This window comes from Malaclemys terrapin, chromosome 1 (assembly GCF_027887155.1).
Source record: "Malaclemys terrapin pileata isolate rMalTer1 chromosome 1, rMalTer1.hap1, whole genome shotgun sequence".
NCBI classification, from domain to species: domain Eukaryota; kingdom Metazoa; phylum Chordata; order Testudines; family Emydidae; genus Malaclemys; species Malaclemys terrapin.
This window is the reverse complement of record NC_071505.1, coordinates 141,201,086-141,226,857: the sequence shown is the minus strand read 5'-3', so window position 1 is coordinate 141,226,857 and position 25,772 is coordinate 141,201,086. Positions and strand designations below refer to the sequence as shown.

The 25,772-nt window shown below is 47.1% G+C and overlaps 1 protein-coding gene across 1 annotated transcript in view; it reads left to right on the top strand.

The window, feature by feature from the left end:
- LOC128843886 (scavenger receptor cysteine-rich type 1 protein M130-like) overlaps positions 1–8,898 on the top strand; it is an 84,156-nt gene extending 75,258 nt beyond the window's left edge. Inside the window, exons 14-17 of the mRNA XM_054041009.1 lie at positions 1,222–1,293; positions 5,018–5,107; positions 6,776–6,928; positions 8,590–8,898. Of these exons, the coding sequence (XP_053896984.1) occupies positions 1,222–1,293; positions 5,018–5,107; positions 6,776–6,928; positions 8,590–8,714 (440 nt within the window). The 3' untranslated portion in view covers positions 8,715–8,898. The remainder of the gene's footprint in view (positions 1–1,221; positions 1,294–5,017; positions 5,108–6,775; positions 6,929–8,589) is intronic.
- Positions 8,899–25,772: the final 16,874 nt, after the last annotated feature.

Sequence of the window (25,772 nt, the reverse complement as noted above, 5' to 3'; positions counted from 1 at the left end):
CTTCACAGTTACAAAAACAGGAATGAAACTACCTCTGTAGCACAGTGAAATTCACAAGCCGAAACAAGAAATAACCTAACACATCTCCTTGCCCTACTCACAGTTTCTGTGGTTTTAGATGGATTATTCCAGGTATATATTTCAGGAGGTATTGTACCTGCTTGTCTTCTCCCTCCATCTGGAGAGGGAACAACATACAGAACAACAGACAAATCCTTATTGTATTCTAGAGTTAAGTTCCAACAAGCTTGTCTTTTGACCCTCATTATGTAGTTAAAATAAGGATTTCTCTTATCTATGCCTTAACTAATTATTTTACTTAAAACATAGCTACGCAAAAACACTAACCAATCATTTGCACTATACGGGGTTCACAGAAGTGAGCATGTGTGCTATTCCATGCTATAACAAAACTAGCTTTGGTCGTTGTGTCAGTTTCTTTACTGAACGCTGAAAGTAGTGTCTGTTGACTGTTTAGGTGTATTTTTAATGTGGCTATCTTGTTTTTCCTTAATTCTGATTCAGAAGGGTATTTAGATGAAAATTTATTGTGATTCGTTTCAGAATGACTTTTCAAGTTGCTCGCTTCGATGCATTGCAGATAAGGCCCAGGGGTTTCCCACCTTTAACAGTGAATCAGAATCTTCCTCCCATTCTGACTTAAAACTTTGGTTTTCTTCTTCATACTTGTGTTTCTTACAATCTGAAGATATCATTGTTATCCACGAAATTAATGTAGGGTTAAAACTTAAATCTAAAACTATTCAAATGTGACATATGAACAGTAAACACTGCCTGTATTCTGTGGAATGCAGGGAGATCACGAGCACTCGAGGTCCACACAGCACAACTTTTGAATACAGAATGATGCAATTTCCTGATATAATGCACATATGAGTGAGAGCTTCTCTTTCTATCAATCTCACTCTCACTATCGGGTTTACTCAGTAGGAGTGAAAACCAATTTTGAAATTCTTTCACCAATTTGTATAGCCTTTTTAAAAAATTGGTGTTAATATTAATTTTAGCCACAACTTGTGTTAGACCGTAGTTTCTCCACGAGCTGCACTTTAACTGTAGAAGAGCCATGGTTTGGCTATGCCTGGAATATATGGATGCTGTAAATCCTGCTCTAGGACCCGGGTGCGTCAGCCAGCAGTCAGTTTAGCTGCTCTCACTGTGATAACATCTCATTTGTTGTCTCTCCAGTCTCTTATGCAGAGGATTCAGTGACGAAGCTGCAGTATTACACCGGGGACAGTGAGGGGGGAAGCGATTCTGGATCAGAACGAGGTAATGGGGTAAGGTGGCATACAAAGAAAAATACTCAAATCTGGGTGGAGAATTTAATTTCCACGTCACTTTCTGTAAAGGCCATCATTTCCCTTTACTCGATTTCATGGCCCAGCACTGATTGTATCCCTTCTGATGGGATCGGATTTAACCAGACTTTCAAATATTTCTGATGAATCCTGTGATGGAAATATGTAATCAAATTCTGGCCCTTCCTGTGTGCAGTTCATGGTACCCTCCCCCGCGGGAGGACCTGCAAGAAATGGGGCCCAGGAATATTTGCTTGCAATAGAAGAATCTGAATTTCATATCTGACACTGAGCATTAGACAAAACCCTAATCTGTGCCCATGGTCTTACCCACCTGCTGCCATGGCATGAACACAAGCCCAAATCACAGTCTAGCCTATATAAACTAAGAGACTTTACACCATGTTTATAGAGTTTATTTGGGAGAGGGATAGCTCAGTGGTTTGAGCATTGGCCCGCTAAACCCAGGGTTGTGAGTTCAATCCTTGAAGGGGCCACTTGGGGATCTAGGGCAAAATCAGTACTTGGTCCTGCTAGTGAAGGCAGGGGGCTGGACTCGATAACCTTTCAAGGTCCCTTCCAGTTCTAGGAGATGGGATATCTCCATTAATTATTATTATTATTATAGTTCAGTTGGATTCACAAAGGTCAGTTCTGGTGCAGCAGCTACTGTCAGTATGTCCAGTGTTAGCTCAGCACCAACACAGATCCAGATCTCATGGAAGGACTTGACAATATTGCTATTGGATTCAGTGGGGATGGGCCCCAAAATATTTGTGAGAAATTAAAGGTTGCTGTGACATTGCACCCCATATTCTTCATAGTGATATTATTATAATATGATAATGGCATAATTATGATGAATTTTGTACAAGACAGGTCATGTAAGGTGTCATTGTAAGGATATGATTATCCTATTTGTATACATGTATCATTTTTGTATCTGAAGTTATAAATATTGACTATGGATCTGTATTGGGCTTACTCTGGAACACACCTACAGCCAGCCTTTCAGGTATTACAGTGAAGAAGACAGACAGTGCCAATGGCTCATCAACAAAGACAATAGGCTGTGGAATGGCTTAAACTTCCTGAGAATGCTCCAGACAGCCTGTTAGTAATGGCTGCTGTGACTCAGAAAGATATGCAAAGGCATGTGACTAAGCCATATGACACTGGACTCCATTTTGGGATGTCAGTATTTTTCCAAAAACTGGCCTGGGAACCAAGATTAAAACATATAGCTCCTGCCATATGCTAAATCTATAGAAGGCAAGAAGTGACATCATCCATGGTTCTTCACTCCCAACACAAGAAGACTCCTAAAGGAACAAAAGACTGAACTGGAGGAAGAACTGGACCCAGACTAAAGGGATTTCTAGCCTGTGTATGAAAATCTGAGGATTCCTAGCTGTAAAGCAAGTGCAGCTTGTACCTTGAGAGTCTGTAAGCCTGCCTTTATCATCAGTCAGGATGAGAGATTGTTAAGTCAAATCCTATCCTTCTAGTACAGGGGTCGGCAACCCTTTCAGAAGCAGTGTGGCGAGTCTTCATTTATTCACTCTAATTTAAGGTTTCGCGTGCCAGTAATACATTTTAACATTTTTAGAAGGTCTCTTTCTATAAGTCTATAATATATAACTAAACTATTGTATGTAAGGTTTTTAAAATGTTTAAGAAGCTTCATTTAAAATTAAATTAAAATGCAGAGCCCCCCAGACCGGTGGCCAGGACCCGGCAGTGTGAGTGCGACTGAAAATCAGCTCGCATGCCGCCTTTGGCACGCATGCCATAGATTGCCTACCCCTGTTCTAGTATGTTAAGCTTAGTTTGCATTTTTGTTTATTTGCTAGGTAATCTGATTTGATCTGTTTGTTATCACGTATAATCACTTAAAATCTATCTTTTCTAGTTAGTAAACTTGTTTTTTCTTTATCTAAATGAGTGAGTTGGAATGAAGTGCTTGGAAATCTTAGCTCAAGGAGAAAAGGCTGTTGCATTTCCTCTGCATATTGAGGGGGAGGCAAACTGGATAATAAATTCATACTGGTCGGGATTTTGACCAGGGCAGGACGATACAGCTCTGGGGTCATAGACTGGAATGTTGTCAGTTGTTTTGGCTGTAGCCTCTCTATTGTTGGTGTGACGGGTTGGATCACAGAATCCCCCTTGGGAGCTGCCACCCGATGTGCCAAGACTACTTCTACGCCTGCCTTCCCTGCCAGCTCGGGACTCCAGCACCCTGTCTTGCTGAACCACACACTCCTGTTTGCTCCAACAAAGACCCAAGGTCTGAATTACTTGCCCCAAAAGCTGCAGGTTTACCTGAAAGCAGCTCACAGAAGTGTTCTTGTCTTTAACACCCAGATGCCCAACTCCCAATGGGGTCTAAACCCAAATAAATCCATTTTACCCTGTATAAAGCTTATGCAGGGTAAACTCATAAATTGTTCACCCTCTATAACACTGCTAGAGAGATATGCAGAGTTGTTTGCTCCCCCAGGTATTATTACATACTCTGAGTTAATTAATAAGTAAAAAGTGATTTTATTAAATACAGAAAGTAGGATTTAAGTGGTTCCAAGTAGTAACAGACAGAACTAAGTAAATCACCAAGCAAAATAAAATAAAATGTGCAAATCTATGTCTAATCAAACTGAATATAGATAATCTCACCCTCAGAGATGCTTCAGTAAGTTTTTTCTCAGACTGGACCCCTTCCAGGCCTGGGCACAATTCTTTCCCCTGGTACAGCTCTTGTTCCAGCTCAGGTGGGAGCTAGGGGCTTCTTCATGATGGCTCCTCTCTTTAGCCAGCTGAAGACAAAATGGAGGGGTCTCCCCAGGGTTTAAATAGACTTTCTCTTGTGGGTGGAGACCCCCTCCTCAATCCTATGCAAAGTCCAGCTCCAAGATGGAGTTTAGGAGTCACCTGGGCAAGTCACATGTGCAAGTCACATGTCCATGCATGATTCATAGTTTTTACAGGTAGCATCTATTGTCCTCAAGTAGACTTCTTATTGGATTGGAGCATTCCAAGATCCATTGTCCTTTAAGTGTTTCTGGATTAGGTAATTCATTTCAACATTCCTTTCTCCAGGAACTGACCAAATGCTCTACTAAGGTTATTTAGAAATGAAGCCAGTTCACAGCCAACATTCATAACATCGAATACAAAAATGATACATGAATACAAATAGGATTAATACATTCAGTAGATCATAACCTTTATGGCATATGTAGCATAAAACACATTCTAAGCTTATTTCCATAAAGCCTTATGGGAGGTACCGTCACAGTTGGTTCATACAGTGGCTGGTCAGAGAGCCTGCATGTAACTGCAGCTGGGTGTGTCCCTACCTGTGTGAATGCTGGTGGAAGTGTAGGACTGGGAGTGGGTCTGTAGCTTGTTACAGCAACAGTGTGAGATGGAGCCCAGGCAGGTGAGTCAGAGGGCTCAGTGGTACCCCAGTTCCAGGTAGCACCCTGGGGGGAACCTGTCACAGTGACACCACTCCTAATTTACAGAATGTCCCTGACTTTCCCTTTTCTCCTTGATCACCCTGTGACTTCTCCTACAAACGCCAGGATAAATAGCCTGGACTCCAATGCAACAGGCACTTAATGGGGAACTAGAAACCTGCTCAGGAACTGGGTGTGTTCAGAGGGAGCTGAGTGTTGTGTTCGCTGTTCCAGAGGGAGCTTCCCCTGGGGCGTCTCAGTTGGATTACGATAACGTGGAGGAGCCTGCATTGAATGATGATCCCCAGACTCCGGACGACCAAGGTGAGGAGTGAATCTGCCTTCTGGGACCAGTGTTAGCCCAGGAAAAAGCTAATAATATTGTCTTTGTGGAGACAAAAATTGCGTCTTATGGGTTTGCTCTTGTAAGGTGCTGAGCATCTTCCGTCCTGCTGCGATCAATGGGAGCTCAGAGTGCTCAGCACTTCACAGGATCAAGCCTTCTGCAAGCAACTGTTTGACAAACTCTTCTCCCATAAAACATGGCTGTGTGCACTGGTTTAGTCCAGAGATGCACTGAGAGGACCAAGAAATAGCAAAGCATGTGGAATAGAGGCACATTAGCCAACCAGTGTGACTCTAGAAGAAGCTTGTTCTCCCCCTGCCCATGCTGCTTGATTCTAGTCACTGATCCCTGGCCCTCACTTTCATATGCACTAGCATTACTCACAATATTAGGGGACAATCTCTCTGAGCACAGCCCTCTGATCTGCAGTAACGGTCCCTTTCCACCATTCCTGCCTGTGCTGAGTTCACTGATCTAGACGTGAGTTTCACATGCACTGTGATAGGTGAAGGGATGTACAGATTTCACACACAGACCCATATCTTGTCCTGAACTGGTGGTGCAGCTTCCAGAGACTGCAGATTGAGGATGGTTTATGGGCCAGACTAGTTCAGGGAAATGGAACAAAACAAGCTTTTAACCATAATTGAAAATTTAGGAAGTGGGTGATAAACAGAACAAATTAAAGTGTCATTTATCTGTTACTAATTACTAATTGATATATAATTAGTATAACAACAAATTACAGTGAAGAAATCTTCCTGTGACATAGACCCTACCCCCAGCCATCTCTTTCCAGATCTCCCACATCCCCACCTGGGTCTGCTTTAGGTTCCGTCCAGCAATTTACAGACACATCAAGTCTTAAAATGTGTCAGATAAATGTGACCTGTATAAAATTCCTCTGACACTGAAGTTGTGGGGGGAGAAGGGGACTTTTGATCTCTTATCATTGTGGGAGTGTTAGTACCTCAGGGCCCTTCCTACCTGGTGTATAATTTATTTCTCTATTCAGTGGAAGGTCTCTTCTCATTACCATCACCATCAGGGCCGGTGCAACCACTAGGCGAACTAGGCGGCTGCCTAGAGCGCCTAGTGGTTGAGGGTGCCTAAAAGCCCGCTCAGGCGAGGTCGAGTGGAGGTGAGCTGGGGCGGGGTGGCGCGGGGAGGGCCACCCGCAGTAACGGGGGGGGGTGCACAGGGGAACCGCTCCCTGCCCCAGATCACCTCCACTCTGCCTCCTCCGCTGAGCACACAGCCCCCGCTCTAATTCTCCTCCAATCGGCACCACAAGCCTGGGCAGGGAGGAGAATTAGAGCGGCGCTGGCATGCTCAGTGGAGGAGGCAGAGCGGAGGTGAGGCTCCCTGGGCGGGGTTAGCTGCTGAGGGGGGTAGCTGCTGTGGGTCGGAGGGGCTCCCTGGGCAGGGGTGGCGGCGGGCTCCCCGGGTGGGGCCGATGATGGGTGGGGTTAGCTGCCATGGGGGGGGGCTCCTCTGGTGGGGGGAGTGGGCGTGGTTAGCTGCCACGAGGAGGAGGGGGGCGGGGTTAGCTGGGTGGGGTGGTGGCGCAAGGTGGAAGTTTCGCCTAGGGCGCGAAACTTCCTTGCACTGGCCCTGATTACCATTAATTCCTGTCTCTTTTTCAGAGGGCGATGCCTTGCCTGGAGATGTCCCAGGGGATGGTTATGACGATGTCAGAGAAGTTTCTGACCCTGAACATGATCCTGGTTCAGGGCAGTGTGCCCGGGAAGTTACTTGGGCCCCTCGGGTGAATGACAGGAACAGGGATTCACAGAGAGGTAAGTGGGGAAAAGCCCTGTTGTAATTCTTGCAGTTTGATTGCTAGTCTCATTATGGCTTGGTCTACACTACAGACTTAGGTCAATGTAAGGCAGTTATACGCGGTTTTCGCTTTATGCGCTAACCGCGGAATGGAACCCCCACGTAAGATGAGACTTGCCTGTATTGTTAAACTAACCTTCTCAGCTGTATTCCCACCCTGACTTCTGCTACTCCCACTCAAACTCCCCTGTTAGCAGCCCTGTTTGCTGCCTCCTGCACCGGCCCTGGTTAAATGGACTGAAATACATGATGATTCCTAGATAAGGCCCTAATCCTACAAACAGTGGAGCCCACTTGTCACTCTCATCACATGAATATTCTCACTGACTCAAGGGTGACACCAGCCTCTTCCTGGTGGGAGGACTGAGGTGGGCCAGACAGAAACCTGGGGGGGCTGTGCTCCTCCTCACCATGAGGTATCACCCCTCTCTGTGGCCCTGCCCCCTCTGTGGCCCTGCCCCCTGGCCAGGTTGCAGGCTGGAAGCCAGAGCCAGGCAGTGACAGGCACTGGCTGATTGCAGCCGTTAAAAGCTGTCCAGGCAGGGGGACCTGGCTCTGGGCTAACAGAGGCCTTGGAGGGTGGGGCCCAGGAGCCTGAGCCAGAGCAGGTCAGTCTAGGCCACTATGAGGAGCCCTGGACCATCCACCTGCCCTGGATGACGCATCTCGGCAGGCAGGGACATGGGCTGGGGGCTGCTGTTGGGCACCCCGGCACCCGGCCCAGGCTTACTTCTCTGCTGATGCTGGAGCTGGGCACCCAGCCAGCAGCCGCCACTCTCTCCGCTCTGCCTAGTCAACTGGAGAGTGGCAGCTGCTACTGGGTGGCTATGGGGATGCTAAGACAAATTTTGGAGTGGCTATAGCCCCTGCAAGCTCCACCCTAGTGCCAACTTCAGTGGGACTGTCCAGATCAGCAAAGTTATATGAGTGGATTTGCAGGATCAGGGTCCAAAAAAGGTGGCAGTGCCCTGGATGGTAATGGGAAGAGCAGGGCCCTGCGATGGGGTTAGTTAGTGGCCTGGCTTCAGGTTTGAAATCACTCTCTTCAATATGCAAATGGACCCAATTGTACCAGAGCACCTCACAGTCTGATGCTGAGGGCTGAGCTCCCACTTTGCACCTCAGAGGAAAGTGGGTTGGGATGAAATGTGCATTTCATTGTACTTGATGAGAATAACATGCAAATGTGTATTGTGTGGGCAGGATGAACTGTATGACATCCTCCCCTTTTGGGTTCTTTGCCATTGCATGTCCCCTGGGGTAGGGGCCCTGCCCTGCTCCTCCCCACCAGGTCTCACCTGGCAGATGTCCCCTTAGGGACTATGCCAGCCATCGGGAGTTAAGCAGCCCCGACTGAAGCATTAGGGAGGTGTCACCAAGCCACTGACATTCCCACACTTCTGCACCCGGCAGATCTCAGCATGGAGAGAATCTACTCCCAGATGTTTTCTTTATGGAACAGAATGACATAATGGATTAAACTTGTCAGAATCCCAATCAGAGGAACAGAGGGAATAATTCACAGCCCGTACTATAGGCTGCTCACCCATGTTAGGTGAGTGCACACAGGTGTAGAATAGATATATTGGCTGTAATGTGCCTCTTTTGATATTTTCAGATTGGAATCTGCACTCCCTAAGAAGTGAAGGGGCCTCAGGGACTGAGAGAGACGGCCCATTCCCGCCTCCTGGAGACCCGGGTTATGATGACGTTGAAGCTGGCGTCCCTGAGACATCAATATAAGAATGACTGAGTTCCGATCAAATATCCTGTGAGGATGTAAATGCTGTATGATTAAACTCTTTCTCTCCTAAATACTAACTGGGCATGGAGGCATCAGAGATAGTCCCTGCCATGGATCTAGTTCAGATACCTTTTATATTGGGGTTTTATGTAGTTGCAAGAAATATAAGTGTGACTGAGACAGGGTCTGTGATTTTCCCTGTAATTTCTCATTGATCAGATTGCCTGGAACTTGTCCTGCTTTTTTATTCCTAATATTTTCTTCATCGTGAATTTTTCCTTTTTCATATTGAATCCTTTTTAAAAGTTTATTCCAGGAACGATGCTTCTTTCACAAGGTGCATAAGAGATCATAAGAGAGTGAGATGGAGTCTGAACCACCAAAAAATAATAATTGCAAAATATCACCTCTCGGTATTGCAGGTTGTTCAATAGGGTACTGGATGGAGAATGAACGTTCTGTCCGTTGTGTGGTAATGGTTAAAAACCCAGCAACAGAATAATTCTAACTCCAGAGATGGCCCTAACCGCCATCCAAACTCCAGACTTTCCTTTAAAATCCAGGAGGATAAATGGACATTATTTATAGGAACCTTAATGCACACACACAATTAGATAGCAGTTAAAAGATACCCCCCGTCCCATCCTCTCCTCGTCTCCTCTATACAAATTCATATACTATGCCCATTACTGTAGCATTGGAGCATCTTTCAGTGGTGCATTAAGTGTAAGGACCTTCATCTTTGGTTTATACTGATTTTTTAATGAACATTTGCTGAGTTTTACAAAAATCGTTATTCCATTTTTAACAATTTTTACCCAAATTTAGATGTGCTGCAACTCCATCTCCCTGCTCCAGGAGAAATGGGTGACCCAGGTTACCAAGCCACCATCTCTCCTTCCAGAGTGGGAAGCCAAAAGCACTGGAACAACTTGAGTGGTAGTGTATGTACTGGTGTCAATCCCACAACCACCACACACCACATATATAATACCAACTTTACAGATAGTGCAGATTGTCATCAGCAGTGAAAGCAAAATAAAGGTATTTAACTACTTTTTATGATAAAATGGGTTGATAACAAAAAACTGTATCTGCTTACATTTCAGAACAGAGGGTGAAGGAGGCTTGAAAGTTAAAAAACAAATAGACAAAAAAAAAATCCTAGGAGAAGAGAGTCATATTTCCCTGATATTTCCCCAGAAAACTGCCAAGTTAATTTTTTCTACTGATTTTCCACCATTTTTTAATTTTTGAAATAAACACTGAGATATTCCCCAGAAACTTCAAACAAAATAAAAACCTAAAAACAAGGTCCTTAATTAAGTGACATTATTGTCTTTCATCATGTGTGTTCATTCTGCCTCCATCCTGTGATCCAGGGAGCCAATGGGCAGAGGGAACACCATACCAGAACTCTCGAGGCCTGACACTCTCATTGCCCCAATTCACTCATCTAATCTGTATCTAAAAGGTGTTGTGTAAGATGTTCTATGCAAACTGCTAACATGCTGCTCATTAATATAATGCATTGATGTATGTACGGGTGCTGTATAAAGAACTAGAGATGTGTGCTGGAAGTATATTTCTAAAATGTGTTTGGCAGACCGTGCCTAAGCGCTGCCTTTCTCAAATAAAGGAATGTGTTTTTGCAGCTTGACTGTGTCTCCAGTGTAAATTAAGCAAGGTGTGACTTAAGACAATGAAAAGGACATTTACAAGCAAGGTAGACAAAGCCATCATGGGGGGAATTGACCAATTAACCATCTTGATGGGGGATGGAGGGATACACTCCCAGAAAACCTCCCTACCTCTTGAAACAGGGTCAGTGGACTTTGAGAAGATATAAACAGAGGCAAAAAGTTGTTTTGTCATCCATCCCAGGCAACAGGTCACAGCACCTTCAAGCCTATGACAGTTGCGTCCTGTGGTGTGGGGGACCAGGGATGCTGATGACTTGATATAAGTTAGGAAACTGATCAGGCAAAGATTGTAACTTGCTAGAATTAAATTTCAGTTACTTGAAAGTATGTTTTGTTTGTTTTATTTGTAACCTTTCCTATCTGTTACTTGTAATCACTCCAACCTATGCCCTTATTAATAAACATTTTTTTTGTTTGATTACAGAAACATCTCAGAGTTGTGCCTTAAGTTGAAGCGCGGGTTTTCAGCCAAACTATCGGGCTGCTGTGTGTACTCTGTCTCTTTGGAGGCAGGGAATGCAATAATTTATGTGAGGGTACAGTGAGAGGGACTGGGCACTGCAGAGGAGACGATTTGGGGAGTCTTGGGACTGGAAGGGTGACGTTGGTGTCACCCTCCAAGGAGTAAACAGGGTGGTGGAAGCCAGGGTGAGGCCACTGTGCTGTAATCAGGCTGCTGGTGTCAGGGCCCTGAGCCAAAACTGCACAGGACAGAGACACCCAGGGTTACAGGACAGACCCCTTACTGGTCTGAGTGAAACCCCAAAATGTCAGAAAAGTGACAAGTGAAAAGTGTTAGTCAAGTGACATTATTTTCTGTCATCATGTGTGATTCATTCTCCCTCTTCCCCTAGGGGCAAAAGCACATATGGATTTTTATGGAGGGTTACAGGCAGTTATTGGTGGTTTTGTTTCATGATGTGCTACAAGCTTCTGTTAGTGAAGACAGATTGAAGTAGCCCCCTGGCAAGTGGAACGGAAAGAGTTTTCAGGTGATTTTTTTTAGATCCTGTGGAAGTTTGTTCTAGAGTCTTTGATCAGCCCACCCACCCCTGAAAACTGTCTGTTGCACATATGAGCTTTCCCCTTGCCTGAGACAGCTCCATTGTGTCTGAGGGACAAAGCTGATGAGTGCAGTCATGGAATATGAGGGAATCCCTGAGATGTCCAAGGCCCAAATCGTTAAGGCCCAGATTTTCAGATGTATTTAGGCTCCTAATTTTCATTGATTTCAATGGGGCCTAAATACCTCTTAGGCTCTTGGTTGAATATATGAACTGAGACCTTGAATTAGAGATGATATTCTATGGGAATATCTAAGAGAAGGTTAAAATGCCTCTGTATATGGGATATGGCTGTGTTGTATGTGTAACTGCCTTGGGGTTTAGAGAGTGTGGTCCCTTTAAAACCTTGTGTGTGGCCCTTTTAAAACCAGGGTGTGTGTGTCTGTAGCTCCAGACAAGAGGACTACAGTGAGCAGGCCATCACATAGTGAAGCGGCCAAGAACCTGCCTTAAGCCTGGGAGGGACAGAGTGACTGACTGGGGAAACCCCAGAACAGGAGCCAGGAGGAGCACCCTGCCAGGGAGCAATCATCTGAGAAGGACAAACCAGAGCTGGACCCACTATCACTGTTGCCCAGAGCTATACGGGGCTGTGTGACCTTGCATTGGGAATAAGGAAAGAGGCTGTATTTAGCTAAGTGGGAAAGTTGTTGCTGTGTGTGACTTTGCAGAGAGCAGCAGAAGAGGGCACCAGAGGAGTTTGTTGGGGAAAGGTCACTGGCACCAAAGATGACCAGGAGCACTCAAGACTCATTGCCAGACTGGAACTCTGCCCAGTATTCCTGAACTCTGAGTGTAGATGCAGTGCTAGGTGTCTGCCCTGTCATGTTGTGGTACCACTGGGTCTGTGAGGCCTTGCGTGGGATGTAGGGTGACCAGGTGTCCAGTTTTTGACCAGAACACTCAGTCGAAAAGGGACCCTAGCAGCTCTGGTCAACACCGCTGCCCGGGCCGTTAAAAGTCTGGTCGCCGGTGCTGCAGCTCTAAGGCAGGCTAGTCCCTACCTATCCTGGCTCTGCACTGCACCTCGGAAGCGGCCATCATCAGGTCTGGCTCCTAGGCAGGGGGGCCATGGGGCTCTGCGCGCTGCTTCTGCCCTGAGCACTGGCTCCGCACTCCAATTGGAACTGCGGCCAATGGGAGCTCCCTCCCACACTCTGAACCCCTCTGCCCTACCCCCCAGCCTGGAGCCCCCTCCTGCATCCCAAACCCCTCATCCCCGGGCCCTACCTCAGAGTCCGCACCCCCAGTGGGAGCCCTCCCGCACCCCAACCCCCTGCCCCAGCCCAGAGCCCCCTCCCGCACTCTAAACCCCTCATTTCTGGCCCCACCCCTGAGCCCGTATCCCCAGTTAGAGCCCTCACCCCCTCCCGCACCCCAACTCCCTGCCCTAGCCCAGTGAAAGTGAGTGAGGGTGAGGGACAGCAAGCCACCAAGGGAGGGGGAATGTAGTGGGGGGGGCAGAGTCTCAGGGAAGGGGCATGGCAAGGGTGGGCCTCGAGGAAGGGGCGGGGCTAGGGTGTTCGGTTTTGTGCAATTAGAAAGTTGGCAACCCTAGTTGGATGTAACCCTGTCTTACTACTCCCCCATCTTCTCAACTGTTGTTTTCGCCATTCATCCCTCTGTGAATAAATATTTCCCTTTCCTATATTCATTGTATTATTCCAGCGTGTCTGTGTGTTCACTCCACGGGGTGTGGAACAGATGGCCCTGGGAAGGAAGGGGATTTCCCTGCTGTGTTCCTGCACATGCTTTTTCTTGGTCAGAGCTGCCTGCAGAGCGAACTCCATCTTGGCCATGAGGGTGCTAAAGTTACATGTGTGTTGCCCCGGTGCGTGTGACGGTGTATATGTGTTGTGTGTGTCTGACAGTGGGTGTGTGGGTACTAGATGAGTGTTGGGTGTGGGGTGTTTTATGAAGTGTGTGATGGTGGTATAGTGTATCTTGTCTATGTGTTGGGTGTAGCTTGGGTGATGTCTGAGGGGTGTGAATTGAGTGTGATATGTGTGGAGGGTATTGAGCATGTGTTGGTTTTGTGTGTGATAGGGTGGGACGTTGGTGCAATGTGTTGTGGTGGGAGTGTGTGTGTGTGGATATTGTGTGGTGTTATAATACAATATATAAGTTGAAATAATACAATTCAGGGTATGGCTACACTTGCAGCTCTACAGCGCTGTGAGTTAAACCTGCCTTCGTACAGCTGAGTAGGGAAACTGCTGCAGTCTGTCTACACTGCCAGCTGCCAGCGCACTGTCATGGCCACATTTGCAGCATTTGCAGCGGCATTGGGAGCGGTGCATTATGGGCAGCTATCCCAGCGTTCAAGTGGCTGCAATATGCTTTTCAAAAGGGGGGGGTGGGAGTGTGACAAGGAGCGCGGGGGGAGAGAGAGTGGGTTTTTGGAATGCTGAGATTGTGTCAGCATGCTGCCTTGTAAATTCTGACCCCCCTCCCTCCTCCACCCCTCTCTCACTCACTGAAAGCAAACAGTGGCTGTTTGTTTTTTTCTCATAGACCAGATAAGCAGCCGCTCGCCGAAACGGACTCCAATCCCCCTCCCCCCGTGCCGCCTCTCTCTTCAAGCAAACATTAGCTGTGGGTGTTCCAAAGGGAGTCCCCCTGCCTGCCTCTACTCTAACAGTAGCTGTGTTTGTTTTTTTGATAAGCAGCTCCGAAGCGGAACATCCGGAGTTCACAACAAAACAAAGAGAGGAATCACAACAAAACAAAGAGAGGAAGCTTCAGCTAAAAGGATTATGGGAAGTTCCCGCAGGTCAATCACTGCGTAATAAGGTTACTCCCCGTTTACACTGGAGCAGCATCGTCTCGACCACTCCGCAGCAGCTGTTAATCCTCTCGGGGAGGTGGAGTACCTGCAGCGCTGTAGCCACTGAGACACAGCGCTGTACGTGCCTTGCCAGTGTGGATGGGGAGTGAGGTAAAGCGCTGTGGGCGGCTTTATTGCACTTTAACTCTCAAGTGTAGCCAAGGCCTCAGTAATTTCCTGTCCAAAATTTTGCTGAAATCAATACTTCCTGTGAAATATTTGTTTTGTCAATCAACATTTTCTGACAGAAAAGGTTCAGCAGGAAAATTTTTGACTATCTCTCTTGCCATCTTTCTAAAAGACACACTGTAGCTCAACCAAACGACATGGATTTAATGCAGGAATCACTTGGTGAAATTCTGTGGTCTATATTATGCAGAAGGTCAGACTAAATGATCACAATAGTCCTTTCTGGCCCTAAAATCTAAGAATGTGAATCTATGTTCTGAGATATGACAACAAAAGCCAGCACTCACAACAACATGGGGTGCAACACGCACACATGTGCGCGCGCACACACACACACACACACACACACACATACACAGCCTAAGATATTCAGACAATTGTCCTAATATCAATAATGAATCACATCTGAGGGAAGGGAGCAGAAGGAGACTCCACCGATTGGAAGGCATGAGATGCACTGTCCTAGGGATGGGGGTTCCACGACCACCGCTCACAAGAGAAGGAGGAGGGTTGTGGTGGTTGGGGACTCCCTCCTCAGGGGGACTGAGTCATCTATCTGCTGCCCTGACCGAGAAAACCGAGAGGTCTGCTGCTTGCAAGGAGCTAGGATTCACGATGTGACGGAGAGACTGCCGAGACTCATCAAGCCCTCAGATCGCTACCCCTTCCTGCTTGTCCACATGGGCACCAATGATACTGCCAAGAATGACCTTGAGCGGATCACTGCAGACTACGTGGCTCTGGGAAGAAGGATAAAGGAGTTTGAAACGCAAGTGGTGTCCTCCCTGTGCAGGGAAAAGGCCTGGGTTAGGCTCCACCTAACGAAGAGAGGGAAGAACATCTTCGCAAGCAGACTGGCTAACTTAGTGAGGAGGGCTTTAAACTAGGTTCACCGGGGGAAGGAGACCAAAGCCCTGAAGTAAGTGAGGAAATGGGATACCGGGAGGAAGCACGAGCAGGAGAGTGCAAGAAGGGAGGACTCTTGTCTCAGACTGAGAAAGCGGGACAATAAGCGAGGTATCTGAAGTGCCTATACACAAATGCAAGAAGCCTGGAAAACAAGCAGGGAGAACTGGAAGTCCTGGCACAGTCAAGGAACTATGATAAAAAGCAAAAAGGTTCTGTGGCACCTTTGAGACTACCAGAAGTATTGGGAGCATAAGCTTTCGTGGGTAAGAACCTCACTTCTTCAGATGCAAGTAATGGAAATCTCCAAAGGCAGGAACTATGATGTGATTGGAGTAACAGAGACTTGGTGGGATAACTCACATGACTGGAGTACTGTCATGGATGGATATAAACTGTTCAGGAAGGACAGGCAGGGCAGAAAAGGTGGGGGAGTTGCATTATATGTAAGAGAGGAGTATGACTGCTCAGAGCTCCGGTATGAAACTGCAGAAAACCTGAGTGTCTCTGGATTAAGTTTAGAAGTGTGAGCAACAAGGGTGATGTCGTGGTGGGAGTCTGCTATACACCACCAGACCAGGGGGGTGAGGTGGACGAGGCTTTCTTCCGGCAACTAGCAGAAGTTACTAGATCGCAAGCCCTGGTTCTCATGGGAGACTTTAATCACCCTGATATCTGCTGGGAGAGCAATACAGCGGTGCACAGACAATCCAGGAAGTTTTTGGAAAGTATAGGGGACAATTTCCTGGTGCAAGTGCTGGAGGAACCAACTAGGGGCAGAGCTCTTCTAGACCTGCTGCTCACAAACTGGGAAGAATTAGTAGGGGAAGCAAAAGTGGATGGAAACCTGGAAAGAATCCAGCGGAGGGCAACAAAAATGATTAGGGGGTTGGAGCACATGACTTATGAGGAGTGGCAGTGACCATGAGATGGTCGAGTTCAGGATCCTGACACAAGGAAGAAAGGAGAGCAGCAGAATACGGACCCTGGACTTCAGAAAAGCAGACTTTGACTCCCTCAGGTAACTCATGGGCAGGATCCCCTGGGAGAATAACATGACGGGGAAAGGAGTCCAGGAGAGCTGGCTGTATTTTAAAGAATCCTTATTGAGGTTGCAGGAAAAAAACATCTCGATGTGTAGAAAGAACAGTAAATATGGCAGGCCACCAGCTTGGCTTAACAGTGAAATCCTTGCTGATCTTAAACGCAAAAAAGAAGCTTACAAGAAGTGGAAGCTTGGACAAATGACCAAGGAGGAGCAGAAAAAATCTTGCTCAGGCATGCAGGAGTGAAATCAGGAAGGCCAAATCACACTTGGAGTTGCAGCTAGCAAGAGATGTTAAGAGTAACAAGAAGGGTTTCTTCAGGTATGTTAGCAACAAGAAGAAAGTCAAGGAAAGTGTGGGCCCCTTACTGAATGAGGGAGGCAACCTAGTGACAGAGGATGTGGAAAAAGCTAATGTACTTGTTGCCTGCCCAGAACTGGGCCCGAGATGGCAAACAGGGGGTTCGTCGCCCGGTGTGTTTGGCACCAATAAAGACACCGAGGGGAGAAAGCAAGCCAAGCTTATTTCAGAACTCTGAAATGGCACTAGGAGACCAGCATATCTCAAATCCAGTGCAACAAATACAAACAACTTTTACCTTTTATACTCCAAACTGTTTACATACATTTCTTTGTCTGGCTGTTCCTCCTTACCCCTCCCTTCCAGACAACTGTTACAATAAACTCTACATAAGCTTGTGAGAAAACTTTCCCAGTCTTTGCGACCTTGGATTAGACGCCTGCAAACTAACTACCCCTCCTTTCCCTCGCTTCTTATCTCTATTATTTCTGCTAGTGTGAGTGAAACTGCAGCCATCTGCTAAAAAGCTGACATTACATTTCTGCTTCAGCCTACTTCAGAGCATGTAAGCAGTTAGCACAGAAGTAGGTGAGAGTTCTCAAGATGGAGTCACTGTGGTTCATGGACCCAGAGCAAAAGAGCTTCATCGGCACTTTTGGCCTTCCACTCTCCCGAGTTACCTGGTAGCTATACCTAGTGGACCCCAACAATCCCTCCTTTGAGAACACTCAACAAACCTTTGTTAGAATTTTCTCATACTCTAAAGACAAAATGCGATTAAGCTCCATGCAATCAGGATTATCAATGAGAGGGTATAAGGGAATTTCTGGGGTATGGGAGGTACAAATCTTACGTATGAGCACTTTACAGCAAATGAGCAAAAGAACAAGAACAAAACATATCACCACACCTGTGAGCAAGATGCGAACAATGCTTCCCCCTATACCTCCTAGTTCCCCTAAACCAGGTATCCAACCCCAAAGGGAATCCAAAATAGTGGGTTCTCTTTCCTGGGCCTTCCACTGGTTAAAGGCCCGTTCAGCTGACAAGATGTGCTTGTTAATGTCCTGTGAAAACTCTGGGACATAGGTACAACACTCTTCTCCTATAAGGGCACAAACAATTACAACAACCCAAATGCCCAGAAGATAAGAAGAATTGTTGACACTAAACAAGTAAAAAAATAACAAGACCAAATATATAGGCCAGGTTGGCCTTCTGTGAGAAAATAAAACCAATGCTCAGGGATCTCGCGGAGAGTATGCTGTGACTGTTCAGAAAGATCAAAACGCATTCCCAGTGACCCTTACTGTCTTTTGAATAACAGCTTAAGTCCCAAATCGTCGTTAGCAGTCTTCTCCGCAGGCTGGACAGTCCACTGTTTAGGAATGGGCACTGCTTTCAGTCGAGAGTGATGAATCCAGTTCTTGTGTCCTTCGACCTTTGCCGCTGTATGGGTGACAAGCAGGACAATGTGGGGTCCCTTCCACTTTTCTTGGAGAGGCTCGTCCTTCCAGGTTCGCACGAGAACGGAGTCACCAGGCTGCAGGGAGTGGACCGAAGTATCCAGCAGAAGAGGCTGTGAATCTTTGGTGTACCTGTGAAGAGAAGAAAGAACAGCAGACAGAGAGCACATGTACTGAGACAAGAAACCACACCCCACTTCCCATTCCCCTGCCAGAACTGGGGTACCATTCATAGGCCATGCTCTTCCAAACATAATCTCGAAGGGACTAAGCCCTATCCTACCCTTAGGGAGAGCACAAATGCGAAGTAACACAAGGGGCAAAGCATCAGGCCACTTAAGAGAAGCCTCCTGACAGACCTTTGAGAGGTGTCGCTTGAGTATCTGATTTGTGCGTTCCACTACTCCACTGGCTTGTGGTCGCCAGGGTGTGTGGAGTTTCCAGGGGATTTGCAGAGCACTTGATATCTTTTGAACAATTTGAGATGTGAAGTGTGTTCCATTGTCAGATTCCATCCACTGAGGAAGGCCGAAGCGAGGAATGATTTCCTTGACAAACTTAAGAGCCACTGTCTTGGCAGTGTTGTTGCGACATGGGAAGGCTTCAGGCCATCTGCTGAATCGATCCACTAAGACGAGAAGGTACCTGTACCCTTGGGTTCTGGGAAACTCAGTAAAGTCTATTTGCCACACTAATCCTGGGCCTGGGGTAGGTTCCAGGGTGGCTGGTGGCACTGCTACTCCTGGTCGAGGGTTATTCTTTTGACAGATTAAACATTCAGCTTGTACCTGTGATGCTAGGGGTTTAAGTCCAGAGGTTAGAAAATATTTATTCATAAGCTGGGTAAGAGCCTCTCTGCCTGCGTGTGTGGTTTGATGCAGTTTCTGCAACACTGGTCGAATCAAGCCGTTGGGCAGGAGGATTTTTCCCTCTGTGGTATAAAGCCATCCCTCCTTTTCCTGGAGACCGAGACTGTCAGCCAGGTTTCTGTCCTCTTGGGAGTACTGAGGGGCTGCAAGCTCACCCACTGATGGGATAAGGGCATGCATTTGGGCATTCTCCTCTGTTGGTGATTTCAGGGTAGCAGCTCGCTTAGCTTCCCTGTCTGCTCTGGCATTGCCCTTGGTTACATCTTGATCTTCCCTTTGATGGGCTTTGCAATGCACCACTGCTACTGCTGAGGGGAGTTGTACTGCTTCTAAAAGCCGGAGAATTTGAGACCCATGCTTGACCGGAGAGCCTTGGGCTGTTAGCATTCCCCTTTGCTTCCACAAACCAGCGTGAGCATGCAATACCCCAAAAGCATACTTTGAGTCAGTAAAGATATTAACCCATTTGTCTTTTGCCAGCTCAAGTGCACGAGTCAGGGCCACTAGTTCAGCAAGTTGGGCAGATGTCCCAGCAGGTAAACTCTCAGCTTCCATGGTATCATGAAGAGACACAATAGCATAACCAGCCCTCCTTGGCCCATCCACAACAGTACTACTTCCATCTGTATACCATTCCAAGTCAGCATTTGGGAGTGGCTGATCTTTTAAATCTGGACGGCTAGAATACTGAACATCTATGATTTCCCGACAGTCACGTTTCTGCTTTTCTGTCTCTTGTAGCAGGGTAGCTGGATTAAGGGAGGGACAGATCTGCAGGGTGACTTCAGGATTCTCTAATAGCTTCGCCTGGTACCAAGCAACCCGAGCCTGTGTGAGCCAAAGACCACCCTTAGTGTCCAGCAAGGCTCGGACCATATGGGGAACATACACTTGCACAGTTCCTCCCAGTGTCAGTTTTTCAGCTTCCCCAAGCACTAGAGCAGTAGCTGCGACCGCCCTCAAACAGGCTGGCCATCCCTTTGAAACTTGATCCAGTTGTTTAGAAAAGTATACCACAGGACATTTCCAGGCACCTAATAGCTGGGTAAGCATTCCCAAAGCTACCCCTTTTCGTTCATGCACATACAGTTGGAACGGCTTAGATATATCGGGCAAACCCAGGGTTGGAGCTTCCATTAGCTTCCTTTTCAAGATTCTAAATGCCCTGTCTGCTTCTGGGGACCAGTGAAAGGGGTCATGTTCCGCTCCCTTGACACATTCATACAGAGGTTTAGCCCACAGTCCAAACTCTGGAATCCATATTCTGCAAAAACCTGCCATGCCCAGGAATGCCCTAAGCCGTTTACGGTTGCTGGGGATGGGAACTTGGCAGATAGCCTCCTTCCTTTTGTTTGAAAGCTGTCTCTCTCCCTGCCTGATGTGAAATCCCAGATATTGAACCTCTGAAAGAGCAATTTGGGCTTTGCTTTGAGATACCCTGTATCCTCGCAGTCCAATAAAGTTTAGGAGACTCACAGTAGCTCTGAGACAGGGGATTAGACCCACAGCAGCAATTAATAAGTCATCTACTTATTGCAGCAGGAGGGCTCTGACTGAATTATCCCACTCCTCCAAGTCTCTGGCCAAAGCCTGGCCGAACAGAGTGGGGGAATTTTTAAATCCTTGAGCCAATACTGTCCAGCAAAGCTGCTTTTTAACCCTTCGTTTGTCTTCCCATTCGAAGGAGAATATCTCCTGAGACTGGGTGTCAACTGGAATCGTGAAGAAAGCATCTTTTAAATCTAGGACTGAGAAATGGGTATATTGCCCCCCTATAGAGGCCAACAGTGTATACAGATTTGGAACCAGGGGGTGCAGAGTCTTAACCCGCTCATTAACTGCCCTGAGGTCCTGTACCAGCCGATACGTGCCATTGGGCTTCTGTATGGGCAGAATGGGGGTGTTCCAAGCTGACTGGCATTCTCGTAATACACCGCACTCTAGGAACCGATCTATAGTCTCTTGTAGTCCCTCTCTGGCTTCCCTTTTAATCGGATACTGTTTGATCCGCACTGGGCTTTTTCCTGGGAGGAGCTGAATATGCACAGGGGTTTGACGGTTTGCTTTCCCTGGGACACCCTGATGCCCAGACTAGAGGAAAAACCTGCTTTTCCCACTCACTCCACTCTGGGGCTTGGATAGCTGAGGGTTCGACTGCAAGGGTCATTATCCAAGCATTCTCAGGGGGGTAAGGTGAGGGTTATATCATCTTGAGTGAAATGCAGGGTGGCACCTAAGTGACAAAGCAGGTCCCGTCCTAGTAGTGGTGTTGGACAATCAGGGAGGTAAACCAGCTTGTGAGATACAGTTCTGTTTCCCAAGGCACATTCCGCTGGGGCATATACTGGGCACTTGGTTCCTTTCCCTGTGGCACCCACCACAGTGAGGGAGCCTGCCACTGGCAACTGTAGGGGGTTGTTTACAGCGGTCCTTGCTGCTCCAGAGTCTATTAAAAAGTCTATATCCGCATCTCCCACCCGCACATTTACTTGGGGTTCCGGGGGTAGGATGGTCCGTCTCCCCTGACACCCCTAATCTTGATCCTCCGCTGCCATCATAGGGGTACCTTCCCTTTCAGGGCATTCATTTTTCCAGTGTCCCTCCTTACGGCATATGGCACACTGGTTGCGACCCAGGCGCCTTTCCCGGGGACCAGGGCGTCCACATCCATGGCCTCTCATTCCCCGGCCCATTCCACCTTTCTGTGGCCTTTCTTTGCCGCCGGCCTGCACCGCCGCTACCATCATTTTCACTTGCCTTTTTTCCTTCTCTCCCTCTCTAAGGCTATAAGCCCTGTTTGCAGTCTCCAAAATCTGAGCCATAGACATTCCCATTAAATCCTCCTTCTTCTGCAATTTCCTTTTAATATCAGGGGCTGCATGGCTAGTGAAGATACCCTTTATAATTGCCTCAGTTGCCTGATCATCTGGGTTTGCACTAGTAGTTTGCCTGATGGTATCCCGAATACGCTGCAGGAAAGCCCCTGGACTTTCTTTCGAGTCCTGGATTAGTTCATAAGGCTTAGCCCAATTGTTATGCCTGACAGCTGAGTGTCGGAGACCATGCATAAGCAGTTCCTTATAGGAGTTAAGCAGCCTCAAATCCCCCTCCTCATTCGGATTCTACTGGGGGTCCCCTAGGGGGACAGCGACATCCGGCAAGGGCTTGCCTTCTCTCTCCTCATCATGCCTTTTCTGTGCCTCCTCCCTGGCTTTGGCTATGACCTGATTCCGCTCCACTTCAGACAACAGGGTTCTCATAAGTATATTACAATCATCCCAGTCAGGCTTATGGCTAGCTAGACACCCTTCAAAGATGGAAATGAACTTGCTTGGATTTGTTGAAAATTTTCCTGCCGCTGCCTTAAAAGCAGCTAGATGGACTGGATTAAAAGGTACATGCGAATATACAGACACTATCTGAGCTGGCCATTCCTGAGTTCCTGGACGGGCTACCACACTCTCAGTAATCAACGGATACAATCCCACTGGGGGGTTCTCTCTGAAGCCTGTGGGGGTGGAGGAACCGAAGGGGACACCGATTCTGGCATTACAACAGTGGGAGGGTTCTGGGGTTTAGCAGCCGTTACTACCAAGCCTGTCGGAGTCAAATGGCACTTGAGCAAAACATCAGTCCTATTTCTTAACACCATAAACGTATACGCATAGAGATGTTCATTCCATTTACCTGTTCTCTGACAAAACAAAAGCAATGTTATGTTAATCTCCTCAGAAGTTCTGCTCTTTGTTTTCACTTTCATAGAATCATAGAATATCAGGGTTGGAAGGGACCTCAGGAGGTCATCTAGTCCAACCCCTTGCTCAAAGCAGGACCAATTCCCAACTAAATCATCCCAGCCAGGGCTTTGCCAAGCCTGACCTTACAAACCTCTAAGGAAGAAGATTCCACCACCTCCCTAGGCAACCCATTCCAGTGCTTCACCACCCTCCTAGTGAAAAAGTTTTTCCTAATATCCAACCTAAACCTCCCCAACTGCAACTTGAGACCATTATTCCTTGTTCTGTCATCAGGTACCACTGAGAACAGTCTAGATCCATCTTCTTTGGAACCCCCTTTCAGGTAGTTGAAAGCAGCTATCAAATCCCGCCTCATTCTTCTCTTCTGCAGACTAAACAATCCCAGTTCCCTCAGCCTCTCCTCATAAGTCATGTGCTCCAGCCCCCTAATCATTTTCGTTGCCCTCCGCTGGACTCTTTCCAATTTTTCCACATCCTTCTTGTAGTGTGGGGCCCAAAACTGGACACAGTACTCCAGATGAGGCCTCACCAATGTCGAATAGAGGGGAATGATCACATCCCTTGATCTGCTGACAATGCCCCTACTTATACAGTCCAAAATGCCATTAGCCTTCTTTGCAACAAGGGCACACTGTCGACTCATATCCAGGTTCTCGTCCACTGTAACCCCTAGGTCCTTTTCTGCAGAACTGCTTCCTAGCCATTCGGTCCCTAGTCTGAAACAGTGAATGGGATTCTTCCATCCTAAGTGCAGGACTCTGCATTTGTCCTTGTTGAACCTCATCAGATTTCTTTTGGCCCAATCCTCTCATTTCTCTAGGTCCCTCTGTATCCTTTCCCTACCCTCCAGCGTATCTACCACTCCTCCCAGTTTAGTGTCATCTGCAAACTTGCTGAGGTGCAGTCCACCCCATCCTCCAGATCATTAATGAAGATATTGAACAAAACCAACCCCAGGACCTACCCTTGGGGAACTCTGCTTGATACTGGCTGCCAACTAGACATGGAGCCATTGATCACTACCTGCTGAGCCCGACAATCTAGCCAACTTTCTATCTACCTCATAGTCCATTCGTCCAGCCCATACTTCTTTAATTTGCTGGCAAGAATGCTGTGGGAGAGCCTATCAAAAGCTTTGCTAAAGTCAAGGAATAACAGGTCCACTACTGCAGCCTGGTGAGGCTTTCTCCAAAGGGGATCTAGTAACTTAAAAGTGAAAAAGCCTTCCAGCCTGCAGATTTAGACTGTTAAAGCGTCATCCAAGTGGTAATGAAGCCTTTTAACAGGCATTTGCCAACCTCCGGTATATATTGTCAGTTTCTGAATTTACTGACAAAAACAGTTGTGTATTACTGTAATATTTACTCAGAACATGTTAGTCTACAGGACCTTAGTTTAAAATTTGCTTTAAAAATATTTCATTAGTGTGTTGCTGAAGATGATAAAATCACATCTCTAAAAAATCCTTCCATAAAGTTTTAGATGCACAATCTGAGTATTCATCGTTAGCCTTAAATGCTTGGATCTTCAGAAATATAGTTTTTTAAATAAATCCTTCAAAAGACCACCCTTATCTAAAATACACATTTTAATTTTAATTACTATAGTACAAAAAACTTGCTTCCAAAGTCTTCCTGTCCTTTCTGTCCATCCCTTTCTCCCTTCACCCCCCGTGTTGAAGAGAGCCCTTAAAAAGACAACACCCCTTTCCTTCCAGATAGCTGGACAAATGAATTTCCCTTTCTTTACTTCTGATCATTTGATGAACTAGTTTTAAGAGAACGCTCCAGCAAAATCAGTACCTTAGTAAGATATAAAATCCTTTGTTATGCCTAAAATCTTTGGAAACATATTGTAACCCCTTTGGGGTTTAGAAAACATGGCCCTTTAAATCTTTTTCCTAAGGGGGAGGGGGGGAGAAAAAAAAAAGGAGGGAAATGCCAGGGGGCAGCGCTGGAGCTCCAAGGAAAGGGAGAGGTAGCCTGCAGGCTCTGGAAAAGTGAAGCAGCAGAGAACCTGCCTGAAGCCTGTGAAGGACAGGGCTGATCGGGGCACCCCAGGACAGGAGCCAGGAGGAGCACTGTGCCAGGGAGGAATTGCCAAGAAGGACAGGCCGGAACTGGACCCAGTATCACGACTGCCAAGAGCTGCATGGGGCTGTGAGTACTGAAGCTTGGGACTCTGCATTGGAAACAAGGAGGGAGGCTGTAGCTACTTAAGTGGGGAGGTGGTCGCTCTGTGTAGCTTTGCAGAGAGCAGCAGAAGAGGGCACCGGAGGGGTTTGATGGGGGAAAGTTCACTGGCGCCAAAGACGACCAGGAGCACCCAAGACTCACCACTGGACTGGAACTTTGCTCAGGACTCCTCAACTCTGTGTGCAGACACATTGCTCAGTGTCTCCCCTTCCAGACTGTGCTACCATTGGGCCTGTGGGGGCTTGGCTTGGATGCAACCCTGTCTTACTGCTCCTCCTATATTTCCCCTTGTTGTTTTTCTCCTCTCATCCCTCTGTAAATAAATATTTCCCTTGTTATATCCACTGTACTTTTCCTGTGGGGGTGTGTGTTCACTCTGGAGGGTTTGGAACAGGTGCCCCTGGGGTGGAAGGGATTTCTCCTGCTGCATTCCTGCGCACGCCTTCTCTTGGCCAGAGCCGCCTGCAGAGCAGACTCCATCTTGGCCACGAGGGCGCTAAAGTTACAATATATTTTTTTAAAAAACAACAACGAGGAGTCCTTGTGGCACCTTAGAGACTAACAAATTTATTTGGGCATAAGCTTTCGTGAGCTATAACCCATTTCATCAGATGCATGGAGTGGAAAATACAGTAGGCAGATATAAATACACAGCACATGAAAAGATGGGAGTTGCCTTACTGAGTTGGGGGGAGGGGTCAGTGCCAATGAGGCCAATTCAATTAGGGTGGATG